Raw genomic sequence first — 25,954 nt, 5'->3', positions numbered from 1 at the left:
TGACCCCACGGACTGTAGCCTATCAGGCTTCTCTGTCCATGGGGTTTTCCAGGCAAGAATACTGGAGTGGGTTGCCATTTCTTTCTCCAGAGGATCTTCCTGACCCAGGAACTGAACCCAGGTCTCCCGCATTGCTTTACCCTCTAAGCCACCAGGGAAGCCCCCAGGAACTGGGAAAACAAATTCCTGGCAGAGGCGGGCGCGGGGTGAGGGAGGGGGCACTGCTGATCCTCACAGGGCCCCCAGGGGTTGGGCCAGGGCTCCGCCTGTGTCCCAGGCTGGAGGAAGGAAAACCAGAGAGGGGACACCCCCAGGCCGGAACGCTGTGGCCATGTCCTGAGGACACGGGCAGCCTGGGGTCAGCCCCCAGTATCTCCTGCTGCAAGTGCTGGGAGACCTGCAGACTGAGGGCTTCGCAGTGAAAGGGACAGATGAGCTGGGTGCTGAAAAACTGCAGTGAAAGAAAGCTCGAGGGGGTGCGGTGGGGCAGCCAGGGCTATGCCATGACCAAAGACGAGCACGCCTTCTGAAACTCTGAACAAATTCCGTTTTCACGATGGACAACCACGTCATAGCATCTTATCCCCAGATTTAACACATGCAGTAACAGGAAGGTATCAGTCATTTATCTCTTAATAAAAGTATTTTTGAGGCTAGTCCTCTGTCCTCTCCAAAAAAAGACTTCTATGGTTGAAGGTTTAGAGACAGACACACGAGATGCCAGAGGGGACAATTCTAGAGAAACCAGGTATGAGATGGAGAGCGAGTCATTTTTCTTGATCCAGATTCCAGAGAAGCAGCTGATGGGATTATGGCAGCAGAAGTCACCTGGGACATGGCAGGAGTGTGGCCCCAGGGTAGAGGCTGAGTGGCCTAGAGCAGGGGTGGCACGTCAGAGATGGAACAGATAGGACTGTGTGCGGTGTGCTCCGGGCAGGGTGCTGCCACAGAGCTGGGCACAGAGGGAGTGCTTGGGAGTAAGCCACACTCAGGAAGAAGAGAAAGAACAAGGCTTGGGAAATTAAATTAAATTAAATTAAAAGATGCTTGCTCTTTGGAAGAAAAGCTATGACAAACCTAGACAGCGTATTAAAAAGGAGAGATACTGCTTTGCCGACAAAGGTCTGTCTAGTCAAAGCTATGGTTTTTCCAGTAGTCATGTATGGATGTGAGAGTTGGACAATAAAGAGGGCTGAGCGTCGAAGAATTGATGCTTTTGAACTGTGGTGCTGGAGAAGACTCTTGAGAGTCCCTTGGACAGCAAGGAGATCAAACCAGTCAATCCTAAAGGAAATCAATCCTGAACATTCATTGGAAGGACTGATGCTGAAGCTGAAGCTCCAATACTTTGGCCACCTGATGTGAAGAACTGACTCACTGGAAAAGACCCTGATGCTGGGAAAGATTGAAGGCAGGAGAAGAAGGACGACAGAGGATGAGACGGTTGGATGGCATCACTGACTCGATGGACATGAGTTTGAGCAAGCTCTGGGAGATAGTGAAGGACAGGGAAGCCTGGCGTGCTGCAGTCCATGGGGTCGCAGAGTTGGATACGACTGAGGACTGAGCACAGCAACAAGGTGTTGCAAGCACTGAGGAAGGCAGTGTGCTACAGAGGCCAACGGGCATGGTGGCCTCCCTAGTATCAGGCAGACTTGGTTTCTTCAAGGGCAGAGGAGAGGATGAGCTGAGGGAAGGCAGAGGCCTGCAGGAAGCCCCACACAGAGTCGCCCTGGTAAACAAGAAGCCATGATTCCGATACCGTGGAGATTTCAGGAACTTGTATGCAACTTCCCGTGGGTATTCTGTTGCTGTGCCCCTCCCCCACCACTTGTTTCCCCATCGTAATGCGCAGCAAAACTCTTAAAAAAACAAGACGGATCTGTGGGAGTACGTGGGGAACTGCAAGAAAGAGGGAAGTTGGGGTAGCTGCATCTGGTTGGTGGCTGGTTTGTGGGATGGGGAACCTCCACAGCGGGGCAGGGTGGCAGCAGCCTGACTGCAGGGTAGAGAGTGGTAGCGCAGCTGAGAACTGATGAAGTCTCAGGCCCTCTAGGGTTCCTCTGAGAGATGTTGACCCTATTAGGCAATGCAGAAGACAGAACAGAGGGGACCAGGAACTCTAATTAGGAACTGACCTTGCAACACTCCTGCCCAGTAAATCATGGCTGATGACCAGAACGTGACAAATGGCCCCACAGGAAACAACAGTTCAGAAGCCAGGCCTCTGGTCGATCCTGAACGCCTAACATCACCACCTTGGCCTTTGGTTTCGTAGCTGCTCCACACGCTTGTCAAATGCATCCCGAGTTTAATTTATCATGGGTCAACACGGGCCGCCGAGCAAGGCCCCACCTGCTGGGTAGACACACAGCACTGCCCTCCGGCTTCTTGAGGGAGCAGAAGTGGGATCCGGGGCCGAGCACAGCCCTGCCCAGGTTCACTCCCATTCCTGAGGGGTGTCTGCCAGCGAGGGCCAGGATGCTGTCTGGTAAAGCCTTCCCTCTGTGACCAGCTGCTCTGTCTGTCCCCAGGTGCCCAGGAACTGGTACGGATGGACAGGTAAGGCCCATGGAGACCTTCCTGAGGACACTTGCCACAACTGTGCCGTCCCAGTCAAAGTCTGGCAGGCTCTCTCCTTGCCTTCCCTGGGCTGTGGTCTCTGCTGGGCAGTATCTATCTATACCCAGCTTCTTATACAGCAGTTAATGTGGAAAGGGTTGGGGGAACTTCATAGCCAGGACAGACTGATTCTCCTGACTCCACTAGGTTCTTTTCCCCTCTCCTCTCCGGTCACTGCTTATATCACAGTGGGGCTGAGAACACAGACATGGACTTCCTGGTCCTCCCTGTGCTCTGGGCCAGCTGTCAGGAAGGAGGTATGTCTGTGTAGTAGGGCCCCGGTTTAGCTGCCTGACACAGCTGGTTAGAAGAGCATTTGCCATCTGCCATCTGTGCCGACTGGCTGTTTGCCCTGCCACCCCTCACCCAGCTGGCTGGCTCCAATGCTGCTTGGATGAACAATGCACCCACCTTTGGGCCTCAGTGGTCAGCTGGAGTGGGGAAGAGGAGGAAGCAGCTGAACCCATGCAGACCCTGAAACATGCAAAAGAGGTCAGCACACGTGGAGTTGAGGCCCCAAGGAGTGCAGGGCACCCCAAGAAGAAAGCAGCCAGGCCACAAGGGCAGAGGCTGACCTAGCTCAGACGTGGGGGTGGTGGGGAGGGCAGCTTGGGGATGGAGTGGATGGGGAGTGTGTGTGTTGTGCCCTGGGCAGGAAGCTGACATGGGGCCTGGCACGGAGGGCATGCTTGGGAACATGCCATGCTCAAGAACTTGGCCCCAGTACATGTAACACCAAATTCAGAGCTCCTCCCTGGTGTCTGAAAGGGATAATATTTAAGACAGGTCACAGGAAGTCCTAGCTAGATCCTGCTAGAATCTCAGAATTAGAATGGTCCTCAGAGGTTGTCCCACTCTGAGGGAGGAAGAAGGTCTCCCTTTAGCTCAAGACAAGCTGTGGGGACAATCAGTCCTAAGGCCATTAATTCTACTGACCGAAGAGAGACTTGTGCCCTGATTCCTGAGGCCAGTGTCCTGGAGCCACTCTTACCTGGGGGCAGATGGTCAGATGCCCTCAGCTCAGGGCAGGTGGAAAGTGCAGCCCAGCTTTTCCTCCCTGGCCATGGAGCCTCCCTTCCTGCTAGGAGGTGCTGCTGAGGCCTGGGGTGGGAAGGCAGGTGAGGGGAAGGATGGGGAGATGAGGGGAGAGAAGTGAGGCAGGTCAGGTGGGAGGTCAGAGGCCTAGCCCAGGCAGCATGCATGACCTTCTATCCTGCTTCTCCAGCAACAACATTCAAGGAATTGAAAACCCTGGCTTTGAGACCTCTCCACCTTCCCATGGGATGCTGGAGGCCAAGCCCAGGCAGGCCCTGTCCTACATGGCCCAGCGGCAGCCTTCTGAGTCTGGGCGGCACCTGCTCTCTGAGCCCAACACTCCTCTGTCTCCGCCAGGCCCCGGGGAGGTCTTCTTCCCCTCCCTAGGTGAGTGCTTCTCTTCCCTCACAGCGCTGTGAACGGCAGTACACCGGCCTCACTCCCCACCTCCCTGGGAATCCTCACAGCCTCAGGGTGTGGGGTTGTGGGGGGCGGATGATGGATAGAGGAGCTCCCCCTTCACTCTGCTTCTCCTTTCTTTTGCAGACCCTGTCCCTGACTCCCCAAATTCTGAGGCCGTCTAAACCAGCTGGGGGCCTGTGGGAAGTTGTGGCTGGGCCTGGGGCAGGGGCATTTGAGCCAGGGCTGGCCCTCTGACTGGTTCCTTTGGTCCTGGTTTGTTCCCTCCAAGCTGTAAAGTCAGACTCTTTGAAATACCCCTGATGGCCAGACCTTCCACCTCTCTGGATAGCAGAAGGGAGAAGGTGTTGGACAGTCCAGTCCCTCTCTCAAGAATGGTGAGAGGCTGGGATCCCACTCTAGGGACCTGAAATTCACCAGCTACTGATACCAGATGACCTCCGTTCTCAAAGCCCCAGGACTGCCAGCTCTCGTGGCAGCCTCTCTCTCTGGGACATAAGCCCTGGGACCTGAGACCCATGCACCCTGGGCAGACCTCCCAGTGCCACCCTCCAGGCCTGAGACACAGGATAAGATGTGGAGAGACTTCCCACTGCGGTGGGCCTGGCTCCCTACTCCCGCCTGAGACTGCTCATCCATCAGACTCACTCTTTGTAATCGTGAGGCTCTGGGGCTAGGCCTGCCTGACCTGGCTGCCTTCTAACCAGCAGACTCCCTGAGGGGCTTTGATAACAAATCTGGGGTTCCCACGGCCTGTACTCTGGGTCCCCAGAATGCACTGGCCGGAAGCCCCAAAATGGGAAGTACGCCCTGGGGCACGGTGACCACTGTGAGTCAACTGGCATCTTGGGCAATGGGAGCCAGGTCAGAGGTTGTAGTGCCGCCCGCCGTAGGTGGGAGTGGAGGGAGAGTGGGCTGGCGGGGGGGCAGGGGCCTGCTGGGAAGGTTCAGAGGAGAGGGCTCCTCCCTCCTCTCCCTGTGGTCAAGAGAGCTGGTGACCACATAATGTACTGCCCAAACTATGACTACTTTTCAGTGTGAAGAGGGGGTGCTATTAAAAACTACGTGGGTGACAGTGTAAAAACCCCATGGACAGATTCTAAGAGCTGGGTTGAAATCCCTACTCTGCTTCCGAGGTGCCTGAGGCCCAGGGAGCCCTCCACCCCTACCCCCAGTCTTCGAGGACCTTCTGTTCCAGTCACTCTGCACTGAGCCATCAGGGCAGCAGGACCCTGTTGGGTGGGAGGAGCGGGCGTGTCCACAGCAAGTCTGGGCCTGCTCTGCTCTAGACCCTCTGCTCCCATCTCCTGCTTCAGGCATGACCAGGTTTGTCTTTATATACAAACAGGAGGGGAATCTTTTGTGGAATTTCATTAAAGAGCTTTAAAGCGCGGAGAGGAGTGGGGAGGCATCTCTGTGCCCTGTGGGGTGAAAATGGGTGGTGGGGCCGTTTGAGCTAGACAGGCACCGCGGGCACTGCGCTGTGGAGGGCGTCATTTCAACTGGGCGTTCATCTGCCAGCAGCCTATGCTGGCTCTGCTGAGCCGGGCCTGGGTGCTGAGAGCCCGGGCTTCTGGCCAGGATAAGGGCCCAGCAGGCAGGGAGATGCCCTCTCCTGCACCTGGAGCCAGGGAGCTCCCTTCTCAGGTCCAAGGCTGTAGGCCAGCGTGGGCCCTGAGCTGTACAGGGGGCTTGCAGGGGAGCGTGAGCGTGGGCCTTGGGCCTCAAGACTGCACCGACACCTGCAGTGGCCAGAACACTGACCCCTGGCTCCGGCGTTGTCCCTGGGGGTCTACTCCTCTGTTTTCTTTGCTGCTGTGGACACTTAGTGCCAGCTGCCACAAAAAGAGGGTGCTGTCTTCACAGCTTGTGGGGTCCCAGGGGCAGGGATGGGCAAGGTGATACCTGCTGAAGGCAGGGCCACGCTGCCCCTGGGGTTGAAGGACAAGCCCACAGACTAGACTCCTCATCCCCCAGCTCAGAAAGAATGTTCCCGCCTGTTGCGAAGGCTGGCCTGGCCCAAACCTCAGCTCTGACCTCAAGGCAGATACAACTTCTAAGAATTTGGTTGCCAGACCCCAGGCCCACCTGCCGCTGTGTGAAGGGAGGAGGCCCCGGAGTAGAAAGACACCACACTTCCTCCCCAGCTTCCTCCTGCGTGGCCTCGAGCTCGTCTCTGGACACTTAACTACTGAAGGTATAGCTTCGTGGTTTCCTGTTTTCAGCGAAATTTACTCTGAGCTCCAGTCTCCATCTTCATCCACGACAACACACCCTGTCCCTAGCAACCCTAAAGGCACTCCCCCGCCACCCCGATGCTGTGGGAAAAGGCAGGGTACCCGGGTTGTCCCTCCGTGCTTGCCTCGGGTGGCAGTGCCTCTGGAGGTGCCTGTGGGCTGGGGGTGTGGAACAGAGTAGGGGAGCGAGAGCATGGTGCCTGCCTTTAGGGAGCTGGGAGGAGCCCTGGGAGGGAAATTTGTGTTTTTAGGCACTAAGTCATTGTTAAGAGAGGTATCAGGAATTATGGGGCCTGTAATATCTCTTGATGTTCACATTTAATAAAGATCCCCTACCTTTGTTCCCTGCAAGTGAGAGGCTAAGGGAATGAGATTGATACTCTCTGAAAACACACTGAAGAGACACTGGAGATGCTGCTGTTGGGTCAGGTGGGCCCTGCCTGGGAGTCTGTGGCGTTAGACTAGGGTGGGTATGCAGGAATCCCTGGGGGCCCTTCTCAGAAGACCATCCCTGGGGACACTCTGGCTCCTGCCTGGCCAGTGCTCCCTCCTACACGTAGCAACTTGGGACAGAGGAGCTAACGCATCACCTCCTTCAGGGAGTGCTCTGTGGTGCAGGAATCGGGGGCTGCAGAGGCCTTGTCACCCTCCACCCTGGCTGGGGCACTTCCCTGCCTCCTGGAAGAGGCCTTCCGGGTGTCAGCTAGAGCTGACAGGGTTGGCCTAATTGTGCTGGGGGCTGGGCTAAGATTTGCTCTGGGAACTCGAAGGGAATAACAGTGGCGGAAAGAGGAACTGGGGATGGCAGCCAGAATGCTAGGTGCAAAGTGCACTTGAGAAGCTGACACTCACAGCTCAGATGAACTGTCCCAGCCCATCAAAAGCTCTGCCCACCCAGCCCTCCACTGGGACTGTACCCGCTGCACGGCTGCCTCTCCTGCATGGCTCCTGTGTCTCCCTAACTGTTCTGGAGGTTAGGGAACTATTCTGGAGTTCTAGGGCAGGGGTCCCATAACAGCCTGCCCTTTGGACCCTGTTGCAGAGTTGATGACTGAAACGTAGCCACTGGGTGATGGGCTGAAGCAGGATGCCAGGGTTCCGTTCTCCGGACCATCAGAGTCGGCAGGGCAACCTCTAACTTTCGACTGGGCCTCATGGAATCTCCTCAACAGCAATGGTGCCCTGAGCTTTTGCAGGCCAAGGGACATGGGTTTTACTTTGTTTTGCAATTCTGATCTCTTGGTATGGCTTCCTGGGATTCTCAAGTATCAATATAGTTCAATGGGAAAGCGCTGACATCTGCTACCAATGCCTGCCTTGGGCACAGGATAGGGAAGGGCAGTACGTGTTCTTTATCTTTGCTCTTCTGTGATAATACTCTGGGCTTTCCAAAACACTTTCTCAGCTGTTATGACTTCTTTGGTTCCTACTCACTCCCTCCCCCCACAGAAAACCCTGGAAGGTTTTATTGTTCCATTTAATGCACAGGAAAACTGAGGTTGCAAAAGGTTTGTGTCTTGTCACAACTGAATGTGGAACTGGGACTGAAGCCTGTGTCTCCTGCTTCCCAGCCCTGTGCTCCTTTCTCTGCACTGAGCAAGTCGCCTTACAGGCCAGGACTTGGACTTGCTTACTGTGCATACCGGGCCCAGGGGATGAGCCTGTGCCCACAAGCCCATGGCTCTACTCCTTCCACATCAGTCTTTTCTCTCCCCTTCCTGCCTGGCAGCCCTGAAGCCACAGGACTCCCGAGGGGCATGGCAGCCTGTGCACCCACTTGCTCGTGGGCGGGGAATGGGGAAGGTAGGAACTTGTCTATCCACAGAGCCTCAGGGTCTCCGGGAGGAACAGAGCCAGTTGGATGTGTAGCATTTGAGCAATTGCAGAACATTCTTCAGAAGCAGGGCTACAGGAAGGGCCTGACTTGAATCAGGCTGGGCCAGAGAAGGCCGGCTTACTTGGCGTGCAGCACAGGGAAGGGGCTGGGTTGGTGTTTTCCTGAGCTTGAGCAAGGGGAAGCAGGCTTCATAAACAGCAGCAGGGTCCAAGTTTAATAAACAGAGGCGCCCTTGGCCTTAAAAACACGAGGTGAGCTGACAAGAGCAGCATTCCCCACTCACAGACTTTTATGGGACCATTGCTGGCAGCCCTCGTACCAGAAGTGGTGGGAGATGTCCTGTCTTTCTGCAGGTATCTTCTGCAGGTCCCCACCAGCCTGAGAAGCCAGGGCTGGTTATCTGGGACTGTCTGACCTCTGGCTGTGATTCGTACAGCAGGAAGGTTCCCTTGGGAACCTCCCTCTCCCCATCCCCCTGTCAAGGTGCCTTTGTGGCTGGGGCTCAGCTTCTGACCTCCAGTTGCCTCCCGTCCTTCCTCCCCGGCCCGTCCCTTCCTCTCGCAGGGGCCTCCTGACGGCCGCTCAGACCCCTCCCCCAAGCCTGGCCGCCCTGCCTGTGGCCTGGAGCGAGTCCGGGGACTGAGGCTGTACAATGACTTCCCTTGCTGGGTGGTACACCATTGTGTGACTGGCCTGGGCTGGCCCGGATGCCCCTTGCAGCCCAGCTGTTCTGAGCTCTGGGTGATACGGGGCTGAGAGCGGGGTGGGGATGGTCTTGGCTGTTTGTAGGAATGCTCTGCTCTCAGGAAACTGGGGTGGAGGAGAGCCCAGGGAGAAAAGAAGAGACAGAAGGGCTTGCATATAGGATTTCTCTTGCTTTTAGGGAGACTTTGTAGCCAAATCCCACCTTCCTGCTTAGGAAGCCTTATCCTTTAAGACATGGAGGCAAATGCCTTGTCCAGCGCCTTCCATGGCTCCTGTCTCTGAACTTCTAGCACTCTGTCACATCTGAGGGTTGTCAGGTCTCTGTTACGTGTCTATTTCCCCCCACTAACTGTAGGCTCTGTGAGGGCAGAGCTGTGTCCAACCCATCTCTAACTTACAGGCCTGGCACACATTTAGTGTTGAATGAACAAATGAAATAATGAATTAATAACTCTTACTTGCTCTTGTCTAACAGGAAGGTTGGTCCTGTGCTACCTCTGAGGGCTGGCTTGAACCAGGCAGATAATTGTAGGTGGGAACAAGGGGACTGCATGTGGGTCTGATGGGTGTGTTTAGACAGATGTATCGGAGAAGGCAATGGCACCCCACTCCAGACTCTTGCCTGGAAAATCCCATGGACGGAGGAGCCTGGTGGGCCGCAGTCCATGGGGTCGCTAAGAGTCGGACAAGACTCAGCGACTTCACTTTCACTTTTCACTTTCCTGCATTGGAGAAGGAAATGGCAACCCACTCCAGTGTTCTTGCCTGGAGAATCCCGGGGACGGGGGAGCCTCGTGGGCTGCCATCTATGGGGTCGCACAGAGTCGGACACGACTGAAGCGACTTAGTAGCAGTAGCAGCAGCAGCATGTACCCTGTTAAACCAATGGTGGCCTTTCCTGGAACTTTGAGATGGCTGGTCTGAGGCTTCTTGGGGCTCTGGTTGGTCTAGGAGAGGCTGGAATGATCCTACTTCTTCAAACATTCCTCCAGAGGAATCTGCCCAATAGTAGAGAAGGTCCCTTCTCTGGTCACCTTTGGCTTGGGGGCACTCATGACCCTGGAAGGTTCATAGTCCAGATGTGACAGTCTGGTCAGTGGCAGCAAATCTTCAAGGGTCCAGCACTCCTTGGAGACAAATGCCAATTCTGGGGAGCTGGGGGCAGTGGCTGTAGGGTTCTAACTTAGCTGGGGCAGGAGGGAGTGAAGGGGATGCCCGAGAAAGCATTGGCACCAGCCTTTGGGGCCTGCTGCAGACAGACATCATGGGGAGGATATGTAGACAGAGAGCCCTGCTCTGGGCTCTGAATGCTGCCCTGGGTCTAGACCACCTGCGGCTCCCTGGACCCGCCCTGGATTATCACTTGCTCTGAGGCCTTTGTTCAGGTTGATGCCCAGATCCAGAATATGCTTCCCCCCTTTGTCATGCTAACTGTGACCGACTGACAAGACAGCCCAGGGGTCACCTGCCCCCAGGAAGCCTTCCCCAAGGCCCCAGCTACCCCTGGGCCTCACTGCCTCCCTTACGCGACTGCACTTCACCGTGGCACACTGGCTTCACCTCTGTGTCTCTGGGGCCTGGCACAGAGTGAGTATTCAGGGAATGCCGGCTGACCGAATAACTGCGCAAACGCGGTCCAGTGCTAAGTTCTCCGCAGTGCTCCTGCAGTCCCTGCAGTTCCTTACTGTGGTGTTGCCAACAAAATATCAAATCAAAGTGATCTTTTCCCAACATGAAGAAGCAGAAAAAAACGTGAAGGGATGGATTCATTTTGACTTAAAAGTTTTCTCCTAGAAATGTTTCCCCAGCTGGTACTTGATGCTGTTTGTCTATTATGATATTACAGCCCAGGAGCCATATACGCACATGTACATACACCCCATCCCTGATCTTGGTCGTCCTGAAGTTATTTTCCAGGAGCAGTTAGTGATGACCAGGATGAGGAAGGCAGACAAAAGGAGACTGCATTTCTCACCACCCAAATTCCCACACTCCTACCAGGGAGCCGGAACAGGCTGAGACCTGCTTCAAGGAGGGCCAGAATGCTCTCCCTGTGTGTATGAAGAGGCAGTGCTTGTGGGTCTCCACTGGGCTCGGGTGGATCTCTACAGAGGGTATGGTCAACAGATGAAACTTCTGACCATGGGGACCAGCCCCAAGTTCGGTGGAGACTGCTTGGGGAGTAGCCCACTCCTTTTGGGTGGTTAAATGTGGCTAGGGTGATTTCACATTTCTCTAATTCTCATTTCTTCCTGGGACCAAAAGGAAACCAGATGTTGCCTTCCCAACTCAGGGTCTTAGAATATTATGGGTCTCACCTACTGTCTCCTTGGGGAACTCTAGGACTGCGGGGTGTGGGGAAGCATGGGGAGTGGGCATGCGAATGGTGTGTGCACTGGCCTAGGTCAGGATGCAGAAGAGCAGTGTGGCAAATGCTGAGCTGCCCATCTCTTTCTCACTAACAGAGCCCTACTTTTATTTGAGGCAGTACTATATGTGGCCTCCAAGTAATAAGCCAATCCCAACAATCCTGTCCCTCATTTTTTTCCAACCTCCTTACAGCTAGGGTGCCCCTGGGAACCTCTTCTGGCCAATGAGTCACAACAGAACTCTGGAGAATAGTTCCAGAGACTTTTGTGCTTTCCTGATAAAAAGGCAGAAATTGCTTGCATGGCTCTTTTTTTTTTTTTTTTTTTTTGTCATTTTATGCCTTGAATGCTGACATGATGGCTGGAGCTATAGCAACCATGTTATAACCATAAGGGAAAGGACAAGAAACATTAGCTCTGACATCAGCGAGCATAAAATCAAAGTTTGTAATTCTCTGCGGAATTGCTGTTATGTGATAAAAATGTATTCTCATTTATTTATGAATCCATATTTGCGTTTCTGTGACTTGTAATCAACACATCTTTAAATGCTATTGGAGAGATGACCAAGATGATGATTCACTGAGAAGCTAGGTGCAGGTACAGAGGGGTTGCCACATAAAATAACTGAGTCCCTCCATGTCGCCACAATAAATGATACCCTACCTGTCCTCCCCTCAGTCAGTTATGTGTGTTCTGTAAATATGTTTCTGTTTGGCTTACTGGGTGTGATTGGTTGAAGTGATTACTATCACCCTGGGGTCTTCAGGATGTAGTTTCCTTGGATTGGCCCAACTCCACCATCCTCCCCAGAGAAACCCCACATAAAAAGCCCAGCCCAGACATGCTCTGACCCCACAGTCCATAGTGCTACTGCCGAGGAGAGGGGTCTGACAGTCACCTTTGGGGGGCAGAAGGATGGAGCTGAGGTCTCATTTACAATCAGGGTGCCTAGGATAAACAGATTACACAAATGTCCCGATGCTTACCCCTCCCTGTATCTACGCTCTGTGCAGTGTGCCTTTGCAGTTCACTCCTTCAAGAGATCAAGTTTATTTCCCCACATCTTGAACCTGGGCTGGTCTTCTGGCTTGCTTTGGCAAACAGAAATGTGGCAGAAGCAGCCGTGTTCAGTTCCAAGCCTGGGCCTTATGAGGCCTCACATGCTTCTGCTCTTTTCCCTGGACTTTTTCTGGCTCCACATGAACCAGCATGGACTAGCCTTCTAGAAGGAGAGAGAGAGGTGGCCCAGTTGCCCTGTTATCCCAGCTGATTGGCAACCAACCCCCAAAAGAACGGCTATCCAACTGACACACACAGCTGCCCACACACACATGTGGGAGCCCAGCTGACAGCAGAACCACCCTCCACCTAAGCCAGGTCTCAATTGCCAGCCTGCAGAACTGGGACTAAGTCGATGGTTGTTTAATGCCTCTTTGGTTTGGATTTGAATGCAGGAATATTGTGGTGATAAGATAGCTGATACACTCCTCTTCCTCATGGCTTACCAAGCACTTCCACAGACAAGAGCTAACTCAATTCCCCACAACCACCTATGAAGCAGATATTATCTCTTTTTTATAGATGACAAAACCAATATTCAGAGAGGTCCTGACTTGCTCACGATCATGCAGCCAGCTCACAGTAGAAATCACACCCTGGCCCATCACCCCACGTGGCATCACCATCCAGCGCTGCCGGTCCCACCTCCTTCTCCAACCCTGCAGACTTTGCACACTGCCTTGGGCAGCGGCCCCACCCATTCACGCACCAGGCTGGATCACAGACATGAGCCCCGTGACCCAGAAACGTTGCCACAGCATGTTACACCAACACGACGCACGGGAAGAGGCCAGAGGGCACCTTTCCGCATTTGGCACAGAGGCCCACAGATATGCAGCATGCTTGGCCGGCGGAGTGCAGGCTGGCCAGACCCCGAGGTACAGGTTCCCTCCGTATGGTCTCCTGGCACTGCCTTGGGTGAGCAAACATGGCTAAATCAAGGCTCAGAGTGGTGCAGAGGCAAGTGAACTGGCCCCCTAGCTTGGCACACACAGGCCCTCCATAAAATACTCACAGGCCGAGGGATTCAAGGCATGATAAAGCAGTTGTTGCGTACTCAGCGGCGCGTGGCATTCCACTCCTACCCATCTCATCCCATGGCACAGACAGCGGAGCCACCCTCCCCCAGCCTCCTCTCCTAGCGGCCGCCCCCGATCACTCACCGACAGGGTAGGGGTGCCCTCGTCCTCCACGGTGACCACCAGGTGGTAGAAGCTCTGACGCTCGCGGTCGGGTGGGGCGGGGCGAGTGGCGATCTCGCCACTGACGCGGTCCATGCGGAAGGTCATGTCCTCATTGCCCCCGGTGATATAGTAGGACAGGACGCTGTTGATCCCGATGTCACGGTCGGTGGCTCTCACCTGGACCACAGCAGTGCCCCCACCCACGTTCTGGGGGGAAAGCAAGAAAGCGGTCATTCCAGGTTCAAGGCCTTTGGGGCACAGTCTAGCTCCTGCTCCTGCTCGGGAGCCCAAGACTTGGACCTCTAGCAAGCTCTGCTCTGATGACCCTGGGACAACGATGAGGCAGATAAAGATGATGGTGGCGAACATCCTGCAGGTACCTACGGCATGCCTCGGCCTTCGTGAACACATCCAATCCCCCTACAATGCTATAGATTAGGTTACCCTATTTACAGATGCAAAGACTGAGGTTCAGGGAAGGGATGTGTGCAAATCACACAGCCAGTCAGTGGCAAAGTCAGGATCTGAATCGAGGGAGATCTTCATGAACGTCCAACCTGACATACCCACTAGTGCCAGGGCAAAAATCTTCCTGGAGTGGCTTAATCTTACGACTGAATAATAAATGAATTGTTTATACAGATATCAAAAACAAACTTATGGTTACCAAAGGAGAAACTGGGAGCAGGGGGTGGGCATAAATCAGGAGTTTAGGATGAACATACACACCCTACTATATATAAGATAGATAATCAGCAGGGACCTATGTATAGCACCGTGAGTTTGCGTAAACTCCGGGAGTTGGTGATGGACAGGGAGGCCTGGCATGCTGCAGTCCATGGGGAGCAAAGAGTCGGACACAACTGAGTGACTGAACTGAACTGAACTGTATAGCCCAGGGAACTCTACTCAATATTCTGTGATAACCTATATGAGAAAAGAATCTGAAAAAGAATGAATATATGTATAACTGAATCACTTTGTTGTATACCTGAAACTATCACAATATTGTAAATCAACTATACTCCAATAAATATATTTTTAAATGAATAGTTTTATTTAAAGGCAGCTCTCCCAAGTAAACCTCAGTCTCCTGTTGGTGGTGAAATGCCACTTTCTTCTTTCCCTTTTTTCCCCCAGGACTTAGCCCAGGTGTTAGGGATTGAACCATGAAAGAGTAAGCCATGTCCCCATCCTCATGATCTGAGAGACTAGTGGGCCAGGCAGATATTTAAACAGGTGCTTCACAGTTGCCTATACCCACTCTTCATTCTGGACAGCTGTATGGGCCCCAGGGCCACCCTCACCTCATTGACGCTGACGTTGTATCCAAAGGGGCTCTCGATCACTGGAGGGTTGTCATTGATGTCCAGGATGGTCACCTGCAGGATGTGGTCCTTCTTCCGTGGAGGGGTGCCATGGTCGGATGCCACAACCTGCAAGGAGGGGGAAGACTGGAGTCAGGGTTAAAAGGTGGAGGCTGGATGAGGAACATGGAGTCCAGATGGGCTGTCTGCTCAGTGGGGAGGACTGCGAGGTCAGAGAGACTTGCTGGCCCATCCCGGCCCCCTGGCCCTTCGACTCTCCCCAAGGTTTTCACCTTCTGCCCCATTCTGCAAACAACTGTTGCCCAATTCTTGTCTGTCTGGAGACCTGTCTTTGCAATCTGACACTGATGTGTCTAGTCTCTACCTCCCTATTCTGCCCCCGACTGTAACTTTGGGCCTGCAACCAGACCTAGGGCTTCTGTGTTTAGCTTCTATGCCTCTGTTCCATGCACTCAGATCTGCTCTCTGGCAAACAGAGAAAGAGCTTCAAATAATCTTTTCAGGAATGAGTGGGAATCCTCAGGCTCAGAGCCTGAGCCTGTCCCTAGGAGCCTTGATATTTTCTGGAGGCCTACAGCGTGCTAGAGCTCAGATCGCTGCAGAAGCACGGCTCTGGGGTCCCGAGAGACCCCTCAGAAAACACAGTGCATACGTGCGTGCTGCGTCACTTCAGTCTTGTCCGACTCTTTGTGACTCTATGGACTGTAGCCCGCCAGGCTCCTCTGTCCATGGGGATTTTCCAGGCAAGAATACTGGAGTGGGTTGCCATGCCCTCTTCCAGGGGATCCTCCCGACCCAGGGATTGAACCCACATCTCCTGCGACTCCTGCATTGGTAGGCGAGGTGTTTACCGCTCGAGCCACCTGGTAGCCAGAGCAGTTCAGCAATAATGGAGGCCTTCGTGATTCCTCACCTGCATTTATGTCTCACCTCAGCAGAGGAAGTCAGGTTTTTCTGCCCAGTGCATAAGAAGGGAAACTGAGGCCCAGACAGAGTAGACCACTTGCCCTGCTCACAGTGTGCTTGTGGGAGAGTCAGTGCTCTATCAGCTGCCAGGCTTCCTCTCTTGGCTCTTACAGCAGGGACGACCACCCCTGCTGCTTCCTACTCTGGGTCCAGGGACCCCTTCCAGCACACCTTTTTTCCCCAGGTCAGTCTTGCTCATGCTCTTGGCCCTAAGGGGTGCTGCCTGCCCCACGGTACTTGGTGATGTGGGAAGCTGACCACCAGGGCGTGCTGATGGGCTGAGTGCTCTTGGGATGGAAGGGGTTGCTGCCCACCTTGAGGATGTAGTGGTCCAGCTCTTCTCTGTCCAGGGGTCTGGCCACAAATATTTCGCCAATGGAGTCGTTGGTGGTGACGATCTCAAAGGCCCCGGCGATGTTACCAGCGGCCAGAGAAAAGACCACCTGTCAGGGAAGAGAGAGGGTGAGGGGTGAGGGTGAAGAAGTGGAGAGGACGAGAGGCTGGCGGCCAAGCCGAGGCGCGCTCCCCTGTCCACCGGGGCCCTCTGCTCAGCCTGGGCAATTGAGAAGAATGTATTTTATGCAGAAGTGATTATATTCCTCAAAATGAGGTCCACTGTGAGGGCTTCAGGGGATGGGGAGTGATGTGAGCATACTGGCCTGGGGCCAGAAAGGCAGGTGTGAGTCTCACTACAGGTGATTTCCTAAGGTGGGGGGCAGGGAAGCACTGAGTCCCCTGCAAGGAGAGGCCCAGCCCTGGTGTCACATGGGCTCTGTTCAGCTCTCACAACAGCCCTGATAAAGGAGCTGTCCGCTTCAGCTCAGAGAGGAGGCTCAGGAACAAGAAGCTGCTGGCAAGGTCTCACAGCTCGCAAGTGTCCAAGAGAACAAGGATTTGAACTCAGAGGCTTCTGACTCTAGAGCCCCCTAGAGGTGTCCAAGCATTTAAAAAATGGTGGAAACCTCCTCCAACACGGCTCAATGTGTAGGACAGATCAAAGTGGTGTGAAGACTGGCATGCTCTGTCAGCCCTCTTCCTTGTGCTCTGGGGTTGCCCCAAACCTGTAGCAGTGGGGAGGGGGGCCCGAGAAGCAGGGGGAGGAGGAGTGTGTCCTCTTGGGGCCCCGGGGCTGTGTGTAGAGGGCTGGCCCCTGGGGTGAGATGCTGTGTGGTTTGTGGATGAGGTGACCAATGGGTCATGGAAAGGTTAAAACCCTCTGTGTTCAGCTCGCTGCTGGGGATGAGCCATGGCCAGCCATGGCTGCCATGTCCTAGGACCCAGGCAGGGCTGACCGCTTGCATAGCTCTGTCTCCAGCCCTGGCATGGACTGTGGTGAGGGCAGGGTCATCTGCTCAGGGCCTGGCAGAGCCTGGACGACCTGCTCCCGCTCAGGACGGGGACGGCTCCAGTGACCCCTCTGGCTGAAGGGCTGTGGGAGCCCTCGCTCACAGCGCGGCTCTGGACTATTTCACTGGTACCCACCTGCCCGTTGCTGCCAGCGTCTGGATCCCGGGCCTTGACAGTGGCCACGCGCTGGCCCACAGAGCAGTCCTCAGGCACACTGATCGCTGAGTCGGAGGTGAAGTCGAACCGGGGGCTGTTGTCATTCTCGTCCAGCACAGTGATGTAGACCTGGGAGTGAACATGGCCAGAGACCTCCACCTCCTTCCCTTCTTGGGCCCCAAAGATGGGGTCCCACTATGGGCCCAGTGGGGACCACACCTCCAGTCAGTTCCAGCAGGTCAGCAAGCTTTCAGAGCCTGCCTAGGCCAACCTGACTTTATACGGAGGCCCTGAGTGCGTTTCTTCTGAGAGTCTGGTGCCGGGGAGCGGGGGTTGCTGCAGACAAATGCTGGGAGCCTGGAGGGCACTCAGAAGTGGTGGGGCCTGGGAGAACTGGAAGGCATAGCCCTGGCTAAAGGAAACGGAAGCTACTTAGCTCCAAATGTGTGAGGGTGTGTCAGCTTGGCATTGGCATAGCTTCTTGTTTTTCAAAAGGAACTAAGGAATCCAGATTTTTATGTGGAATTAGGTGGTGATTAATAAAAATTAAAAAAAAATTTTTTTGTGCAGCCCAGCTAAAACACATCTGGTAACCAGATATTGCCCAAAGGCCTCTTCATTTGCACCTTTACAGGGAAGGAAACAGGGCTCAGGAGCAGGAGAGGGGACACAGGGGGCTTGGTGGTCCCAATGTGGAGAGAGAAAGGAGGGAATTTTCCAACTACCAGATAAAAACAGGGGACATGTAAGTTGCATGCGAATAGCACACTGTTTTGTGCCTGCAGCTCAGGCTTCTCCTGCAGAGTCTGAAGAGCAAGCCTGGAGAGGAGGCCCAGCTGGGGATGCAGCTTCCAGCCCATGGATGGCCACGGGCCATGCAGCCAGAGTCATAGGTGCCCCTCAGGTTCACTGATGAGGGGACTGAAGTTGGGGTGGCAGGGAAGCAGGCTCAGGGTTTAGCAATCCCAAGCCAGGCCTCCCCACCACCTCACTCTCCTCCCTCAGGCCTGGGGCTCCAGGGCTCCCAGGTCTACTTGTTCCCTGGTGTGCACAGGATTCCATGGGGAACCTATGGAAGCTCGCCGCCATGCAGAGAAGGTTCCATTTCCTGCCCCCTCCTTCCTAATCAGGATTTCCCCCTTCTCGCTTCTAACCACACTTCCAAATTTTAGGCAGCTGTCAGCAATGTAGGGAACAAACTCAGGCTTCACAGCAGGGCCAATTCTACCTCTTACTAGCTGTGTGATATGGCAAAAATTATTCAACTTCTCTGATTTTCCATTTCCTCAGATGAGAGGAGGAACAAGAACACCTACAGCATCAGGATGCTAGAAGGAATAAATGAGCCAACAAAAAGTGATGGTGTAGCAAAAAATGGTCCCTGTCCTGCTTCTGGTCTGACAAGATGCTGCCTATCCATCATGAGTGTTCGTCAGGGAGTTCTGTGAAGTCCTAGAGCCCCAGTCTGCTCACCTGTGAAATGGGCATAATAATGTCTACCACGCTGTTCTTAGGGGGAAAACAAACAAGGCCCCCACAATCTGTGTGTCTTAGTTGCTCAGTTGTGTCCAACTCTGCGACCTCGCGGACTGTAGTCTGCCAGGCTCCGCTGTCCATGGGATTTTTCCAGGCAAGAATATTGGAGTGGGTTGCCATTTCCTCCTCCAGGGGATCTTCCTGACCCAGGGATTGGACTCACGTCTCCTGTGTCTCCTGCACCGCAGACAGATTCTTTACCCTCTGGGCCATCCGGGAAGCACTCTCCCAAACTCTTCTCTCTCTGGTCAAGGTCTTGAGGGGAATCCCCGTGTTTTCTCTCACGTCAGGGCCTCTGCACATGCCATTTCCTCCACCTGAAATGGTCTTCCTTCTCTATGCTCTCTGAGGAATCTCAGCTTGAATCACTTCCTCCAGGAAGCCTTCCTTGATTTCCCTGATACCTTATTATCCATTCTGTTTTGGCATATATTTATCGGTGTGATAATTTGATCAGTGTCTTTCCCCTCCTCTATTTTCTGTTTGTGAAGGCAGAGGCTGCGTCTGATTTTGGTTTCCTGTTGCATATACCCTAAGCCAGCCCAGAGGCTGGCACACCGTAGGTGTTCCTTCTAGGATTACTACTCTGATGATGTGCTCCGGCAATGGGGAATCTGCATCAGTGAGTGAGAAGGGAGGGCAAGTACCAAGATCTACCGGAAGGAGCCATGGGTCTGTGCCCTCACCCAGGGTCTCATGGTCCAAATATCCCCGCCCCCATCCCTCAAAAGCCCGAGAATATTACTCAGAGCTCCTACGGCAGAGCTGTCCCTGCCCAGCCTGCCCCTTCCGGCTGCCTCCCCACCCGTCTCAGGGCCACGGGGCTGCTGGGACTGGGGAGGAGTCAGGTGTAGGTGAGCTGTGGTTTGGGGGTTCCGGCCTCACAGAGGAAATGGTGGTGCCTTTAAAAGGCCCCTCAGCCTGCCTCCACCCCGACACCTCCAAGTCTGGGGCTGACAGGGTTGGTATATCTGGGCCAGTGGCTCTGGGAGCCTCTGAGAGGAAGCCAGGGCAGAACAAAGCGGGGTGGGTCCTGCTTCCTGGAAGACGGTGAAGGGACTAGAAATACAGGGGCCCACGCAGGAGTGTGTGCTCTGAAACGCCCTTGCTGGCCCGAGCACAGGAAGTGGCCGCCTGGCCCCCGAAGGGGCTTTGGCACCCTGCGGGGAATGTCCCTTGACAACAGGGAGGAGGGACGACTGGGCCCGCTTTATGGGTGAAGCTGCTGGGGCTCGGTGAGGGGCCCTGTGGAACCCTCCTGGGAGACCAGGGGCCTCGCTGGGAGCTGCAGGACACAGAGCATCTGCCCCCTGTCTGCTGCCTGTGGGCTCTGCTCACTGGCTGCCTTCAGGGACCAGAGGTCAGGGAAGCTGTGTGAGCTCCCAGTTGCTTGTAGCCTCACTCACCCCAGGCTGGCCCCGTGGATGATGGGGTCTTTTGGGTGCGGTCTAGCCGCAACCAGGGCCCCTGAAGTCAGCACCTCGAGGGAGCTGTGCACGGCTCACAGCAGCTGCATTTGGCTCTTAGCCTTGACATCAGGTTGGTTTCCTCCTTGAGGTTTCACCTCCAGCAGGGGTGAAAACATGGCTGTAACCAAGGCTAATGACCAGCTGGCCACCCCACACAGTCTACAGATGGCCTCAGACCTGTCTGGCTGGAGCCCAGGCCGAATCCATAATGTTCTCCTTAACATGGCAGGAGGCCACCTCATAACCTGCCCTTGGGTCTCACCTCCTTATCCATGCCTAGCCTGAGGTCATCACCTCTCCCATCCTTCTAGGAATCTTGCCTAACATCTTCAACCTCAGCTGTCACCCTCCTCCCAGTCTACAAGGTCTCTGTATCTTTTCTGAGAGTCCTCAGGGGCAATGACTCACACCATATGCCAACCACTGACCCTCTCAGCACTCCCAGGCCCTGGGACTAGTGCCCTACCTCACAGGACTACTCTAACACACTCCTTCCACCAGCCCCGAGGGAGGGAAGGGGCCCCCTTTACAGGTGCTGCTCCCATCACCCCCCTAGTTTACAGAGGCCTCCTATCTGCTATCTCCATCACATGCTCTGAGGAAGGCAGGGCAGCTAGCACGGTCCCCACTTTAGATCCGACGAGAGGAAGCACAGAGAGGACACGCAGCTAGTGCACGTCACACAGCCACCGAGGAGCAGAGCCGGGATGAGGCCGCAGCGTGCCTTCCACGGTGCTTCACCCACCCCATGTTAGTGCAACACCCACCCAGGCCGCCACGGGAGGGGCGACAGGACACAGAGAGCAGAGAGGATGGAGCCGGATGTGGAGTTCGTGCTTGACAGGGACCTGGGCTCAGGTGTGAGTGGATGGGCTGGGGAGGTTGGGAGGGGTCTGAGCAGGGACCAGCGGCAGGCCTGTCCACATGCCCTCTCCCCAGGAGAGGCAGGAAGCCCCAGCACCTCACAGGGCCCAAGCCAGTCCTGGCCACAGACAGCCCACAAGGGACAGCCCAGTCCACAGGTTACTCACCTTCTGGAGATGGCAGAGGTGGCAGGAGGCGGCCGAGGGAGAGAAAGAAGAAAGATGCAGATGGTTATCAGTCCCAGCTCTTACAGCCCCTGCTCCTGGAGCAGTGGTCTGTCGAGGACGCCACCCCTCTCCCACTGGTCTGAGGTCTCAGCCAGGAAGGTGTGGCACGGCCGGCTGCAATGCCATCCCCGGGCGACTGAAACCCTCATCCACTGCCTTCTTGCAGGTTGGGTGGCTGGCAAAGATGTGGGTTTGGTGGGCCTGGGAGCGGTGATGGGCTGTACCCGTTGGGGACTCTCACCCGGGGATCCACTCACCACGGTGGAGTCCACCTTGGGGCCGCCGTCGTCTGCCACCACCGTCAAAGTGTAGAAGTCACCTTTCTCCCGATCCACCAGGCCCTTGACCGTGATCACACCCTGCAGGGAGGGGGCCAGATGGACAGTGACATCGTATTCCAAGCAGTCCTGTGCCATCCCTGGATGGTCGGCCCACCTTCCCACCTCCACAACACTCTCTCTGCTGGTGTACTTCTCCGTGAAGCTCTGTCCACTGATAGCCTACTTCTCTCTCAATCCCACTCGGATACCACCTCTTCCACGCAGGCTTCCTGCTTCCCCAGCCAGGTACGGGTGTTCTCTTATTTGGGCCCCAGAGGTGCTCCATTACCCCTTTACCAAAGTTCTTTTCATACCTTTCCTTGTGGTGCTCTGATCTGCATATTAGATTATTCCTGCTTCTGCTGCTCCTAGCCTGAGAGCTCTGTGAGGGCTGGGAAAGGTCTTGTTCATCTCTGAGACCCCAGCATGCCCTGTGACAAGGCCCGGCACACTGCAGCAATTACTATCTTACCTAATTTCAGAGAAGGGATTCTGACAGGAGACCCACTAAAGCAAAGTTGGAAGAGTAAGGTCTAGGCGGTAGATAAGACATAGCTGCACTAGACACCTAGCTAAGACAAGCTATTGCAGTGATGCCCTAAATTTATATCTGAGCTTCCTAACAGCCAAGGTAAAAAGGGAAAATGTGATGACTTGCACAACTTTCATTGTCTAGTTCATAGGAAGACACTAGATTGCCTATGTATAAACTTTATCTTATCACTACATGTTAAAGGGATGTTTATGACAAAGAAGAGAGTGCTGGTCATATAGAAGGAGCTCAATTAACGCTGGTTAGCTTTAAAGGAATTGCGCTCCCTGCCCTCAGAGGGAGCCCTGGCTGTGTTTGTCCCCAGCCTCCCTCACCGTGATGGCATCTATCTTGAAGAGGGCTTTGGCCTGGGCGCTGGTGTAGGCATCAAAGCGGTAGGTGATCTGGTTGAGGTTGTCGATGGAGTAGGCCTGGACACGCACAATCTCAGTGCCCAGGGCCAGATTCTCCAAGATGGCAGCCTCATAAGAGGCATTGGAGAACTGCACAGCCTCGTCCAGCTCGTTGAGCAGAGTGATATAGACGCTGCAGAAGCCCCGGTTGAAGGGGAGTGCCTGGTCAGTGGCGGACACGTTCATCAGGTAGCTGGTCTTGGTCTCGTAGTCCAGGTAATCCACAGTGATAATAAGCCCCGTGCTCTCATCAATCTCAAACTTCCCCTCAGCGCCCGACAGGATGCGGTAGTTCACCAGGCCTCCGTCCCCTGCAGGAGGACGCGAGAGGCTGTGCAATCCAGGCGGGGGTGGCTGCCTTGTGGTTTTACAAGCTGCCCCAGCACACCCACTGCTGTCCCAGAGGGAGAGGGCGATGGGCTTTGGCCTGCCTACCCAGTGTGCACCACCCTCAACCTCTGTGGGTCAGATTTTCCCAAGAGAAACACAGAGGATGCGGTCAAGGTCAAGGATGGCAAGGCCCGGCATGCACTGTTGACTCCCCTGGGGTCTGGCCTTGAGATGAGAGGTATGCCAGGGGAGGACTCAGCTCCTGGAGTCCTAAAACTCAGATTCCAAGTACCTCCACTGGGTATTTGGACAAGGAGACGGTGGGGTAATTAGGGATCTCTTCTATAGTGGAGGCTTTGATTTAGAAAGTGTTAGATGAGGCAACATCCTCAGAGGTGGCTAAGCCTTCATTTGGTCCCTCCAGCCAAAGGGTCCCAGTGCCAGAGTCACCTTTCTCTGTTCTGCCCACTCCCTCCACCCCCAGTCCCTGTGGCCTTGGAGTACATGCTTCATCCAGGAGCCAAAGTTGGGATTCCTTAGCTGAAGTCCACATACTTCAGAGAAGATGGCTATAAAACCACTCAGGAAATCCCAGACTTCCTTGAGATTATTTGTAAAATTCTAGGTGCATTCTTTCTGGGAAGGGATCCATAGCTTTCACTAGTTTCTCAAACAGATTCCTGACCCAGGAAAGGACTTGGACCATTATCCCCCAGCACTGTCCGTGTGGCATGCACGGTATAAACCTGCCATTTAAGGGAGAGCAACCGCCCAGGAGTCTTCAGGCCCATTTCTCCGCCTACCCCACCCCATGCTCCAGGAATGCGCGGGGGGTGCTGACAGGGCGGGGTGGGGAGTCACCAGAGCAGCTGACATGAAAGAAGGGCAGGATCAGGGAAACCAGAAGGATAGGAAGGGGTCTCCTCTGGCTGTATCCCTGGCCTGGGGCAGAGGCCTAGATAACCAGGCCCTGTAAAGAGGGCCAGAGTGACCTGACTGCCCTTCTCCTTCACTTGGCACTGCTAACGATGGCCACCTCTAGGACTCCAGGGATGTCCACTGCCCTATAGAACAGGACACTGGCTTCTGTTAAATGTGTGTGTGCCAGGCTCTGGGCTGTGTTGGCTGGAGGAGCAGGCCTCAGCCAGCTTTTGGACAAGAACTTCACCCCTCCTGGCCCTGCCCAGCCCCTAGCCAAAGGTTAGCCCCGAGCTGCCAGGTCCTGGGATGACAAACCTGGACTTCCCCAGCTTGTGACCTCTCCTCTCTCTGAAACCAGGACCACTTCCCAGACTCCTTTCCTCCTGGGACTGGGAATCTGGTGGGGATCCCACCAAGACCGTCCCAGGAGTCCCTGCCCACTTGGGAGCCACTGAATGGGGGAGCGCAAGGCAACCAGAGGATGCCAGGCCCTGTGGGAGAGGGGGCCTGAGCCGGGGCGGGTCACTCTGGGGAAAGGACTCCCTGCTTTCCTCCCGCTGGCCTCACCTGTGTCTCGGTCCGTGGCTCGGACCACGATGACTGATGTGCCAATGCCCGCTGTCTCGCGAAGCCCCAGGCGGTTGTACTGCTGCTGCGTGAACACCGGGGCCTCGTCGTTGACATCCTCCACATACACAATCACCTGTGGGAGCCGGCGGGGACGAAAGGTCAGGGTAGGGGTCGGGGGAGCCCAGGGCTGGGCCCAGCGGAGCCTGCATACGTGGTTACTGTGCTTCTAGGCCAGCTATGAGCTCTCTGCAGAGGGCCTGGGGTTGTCTGGCTGGTCACTGTGTCCCCACACCTCACACAGTACCTGGCACGTGGCAGCTGTTTAAATATCATTTTGTCAGAGAACAAATCTTGTCTGGCTCTTGACTCTGCTATGAAGCCTGTGGGAACCTGTGGCTAATCAGTGAAACTTGGGCTGTTCGGCTTCTCAGCTATGAGACAGTAACATCAGTTCAACAATTCACACCCTGTGCCACTCCTAGGATGGTTATGAAGACAAAATGAGCCAGGGCTTTGCAAAAGTGCTTGAAAAGTTTAAAGGGACCCCATTCAAATACCAAGATACCTCTGGGAGAAAAGACATGAAAACATTTTTAAGCGTGGTCACAGCAGAGGCTGTTGGTGCTCAGACTCCTCCAGATGCTCACGCGCTCTCTCTGGTGCTCTCACTACCAGTGGGTAACACTGTAGCTCTTTGCGGGGGACTAACGCCACCCCACCAGCCCCACTCCTGCTGCCGGAGCCAGAAGACGCCCAGGGAGCCGGAGCCGCCTGGGAATTACGCCCACTCAGGCTGAGGCAGTCTTCAGCTGCTGACTGACGGGCAGCGGAGATGACCACCTCCGGAGCTCCCTGGGGGGCTGAGTCAGTTTCCTGTGTTCCACTTTGCTGGCTGCCTTTCCTTCCTGGTCCATGCCCCTTCCGGCTTTTCCCGGGCACACTTCCGATACTTCCTACTAATCACGTTCACACTAGCCCTTGTCTCAGGATTGGCTTCTGCGACCCAGCCCAAGACAGTGGTTAGCTCCGAGTTGCGGAATTATGCACAGTTTTCATCACTGCTCATTTACATTTTCTAATTTCTCCCTATTGAACGTGTATGTCTTACATAACAACAACGGCAAAAAACAAAAAAACAATGTGAAAGACGGAGAGAGATGTGACGGCCAGAGATCAGCACCTCACTCTTCTTTCTGTGCACCCCTCTCCTCTCAACGCACACAGGAGCATGTGAACATGCACAGGTCTGGCCCAGGCAGGGGCAAGGCCAGGGCTGTGTCCAGAAGGACCAGCGTCGCGGGGAGGGGAGTTACAGTCAGAGGGTGGTGGTGCTCGAGGAACCACAGGGAGGCCCAGGGCTCCTGCCTCTTTTCCCAGATGAGGGAACAGAGGCCCAGAGATGGGGAGGGGCTTGCCCGAGGCCTCAAGGTCACTGACCGCTGGGAAGAGAGTGATGGTTCTCCTGGTTCCCAGTCCAGCAGCCCTAACACTCTTTGCTCCATGC

General features: G+C 54.9%; 2 protein-coding genes across 2 annotated transcripts in view; one reads left to right on the top strand and one right to left on the bottom strand.

Moving 5' to 3' along the window:
- Nucleotides 1–15,694, top strand: part of VSIR (V-set immunoregulatory receptor) — a 35,713-nt gene extending 20,019 nt beyond the window's left edge. Inside the window, exons 5-7 of the mRNA XM_055535185.1 lie at nt 2,535–2,562; nt 3,848–4,044; nt 4,204–15,694. Coding sequence (XP_055391160.1) covers nt 2,535–2,562; nt 3,848–4,044; nt 4,204–4,241 — 263 coding nt within the window. The 3' untranslated portion in view covers nt 4,242–15,694. The remainder of the gene's footprint in view (nt 1–2,534; nt 2,563–3,847; nt 4,045–4,203) is intronic.
- CDH23 (cadherin related 23) overlaps nt 1–25,954 on the bottom strand; it is a 435,990-nt gene that overhangs the window by 62,972 nt on the left and 347,064 nt on the right. The window contains exons 31-38 of the mRNA XM_055535177.1: nt 24,448–24,583; nt 22,552–22,940; nt 21,622–21,723; nt 21,305–21,307; nt 17,248–17,397; nt 16,080–16,208; nt 14,779–14,907; nt 13,451–13,678 (exon numbers count right to left, since the gene is read on the bottom strand). Coding sequence (XP_055391152.1) covers nt 13,451–13,678; nt 14,779–14,907; nt 16,080–16,208; nt 17,248–17,397; nt 21,305–21,307; nt 21,622–21,723; nt 22,552–22,940; nt 24,448–24,583 — 1,266 coding nt within the window. The remainder of the gene's footprint in view (nt 1–13,450; nt 13,679–14,778; nt 14,908–16,079; nt 16,209–17,247; nt 17,398–21,304; nt 21,308–21,621; nt 21,724–22,551; nt 22,941–24,447; nt 24,584–25,954) is intronic.

Source organism: Bubalus kerabau, chromosome 1 (genome assembly GCF_029407905.1).
Source record: "Bubalus kerabau isolate K-KA32 ecotype Philippines breed swamp buffalo chromosome 1, PCC_UOA_SB_1v2, whole genome shotgun sequence".
Classification (NCBI taxonomy): Eukaryota; Metazoa; Chordata; class Mammalia; order Artiodactyla; family Bovidae; genus Bubalus; species Bubalus kerabau.
This window is presented reverse-complemented; position numbering and strand designations above follow the sequence as displayed.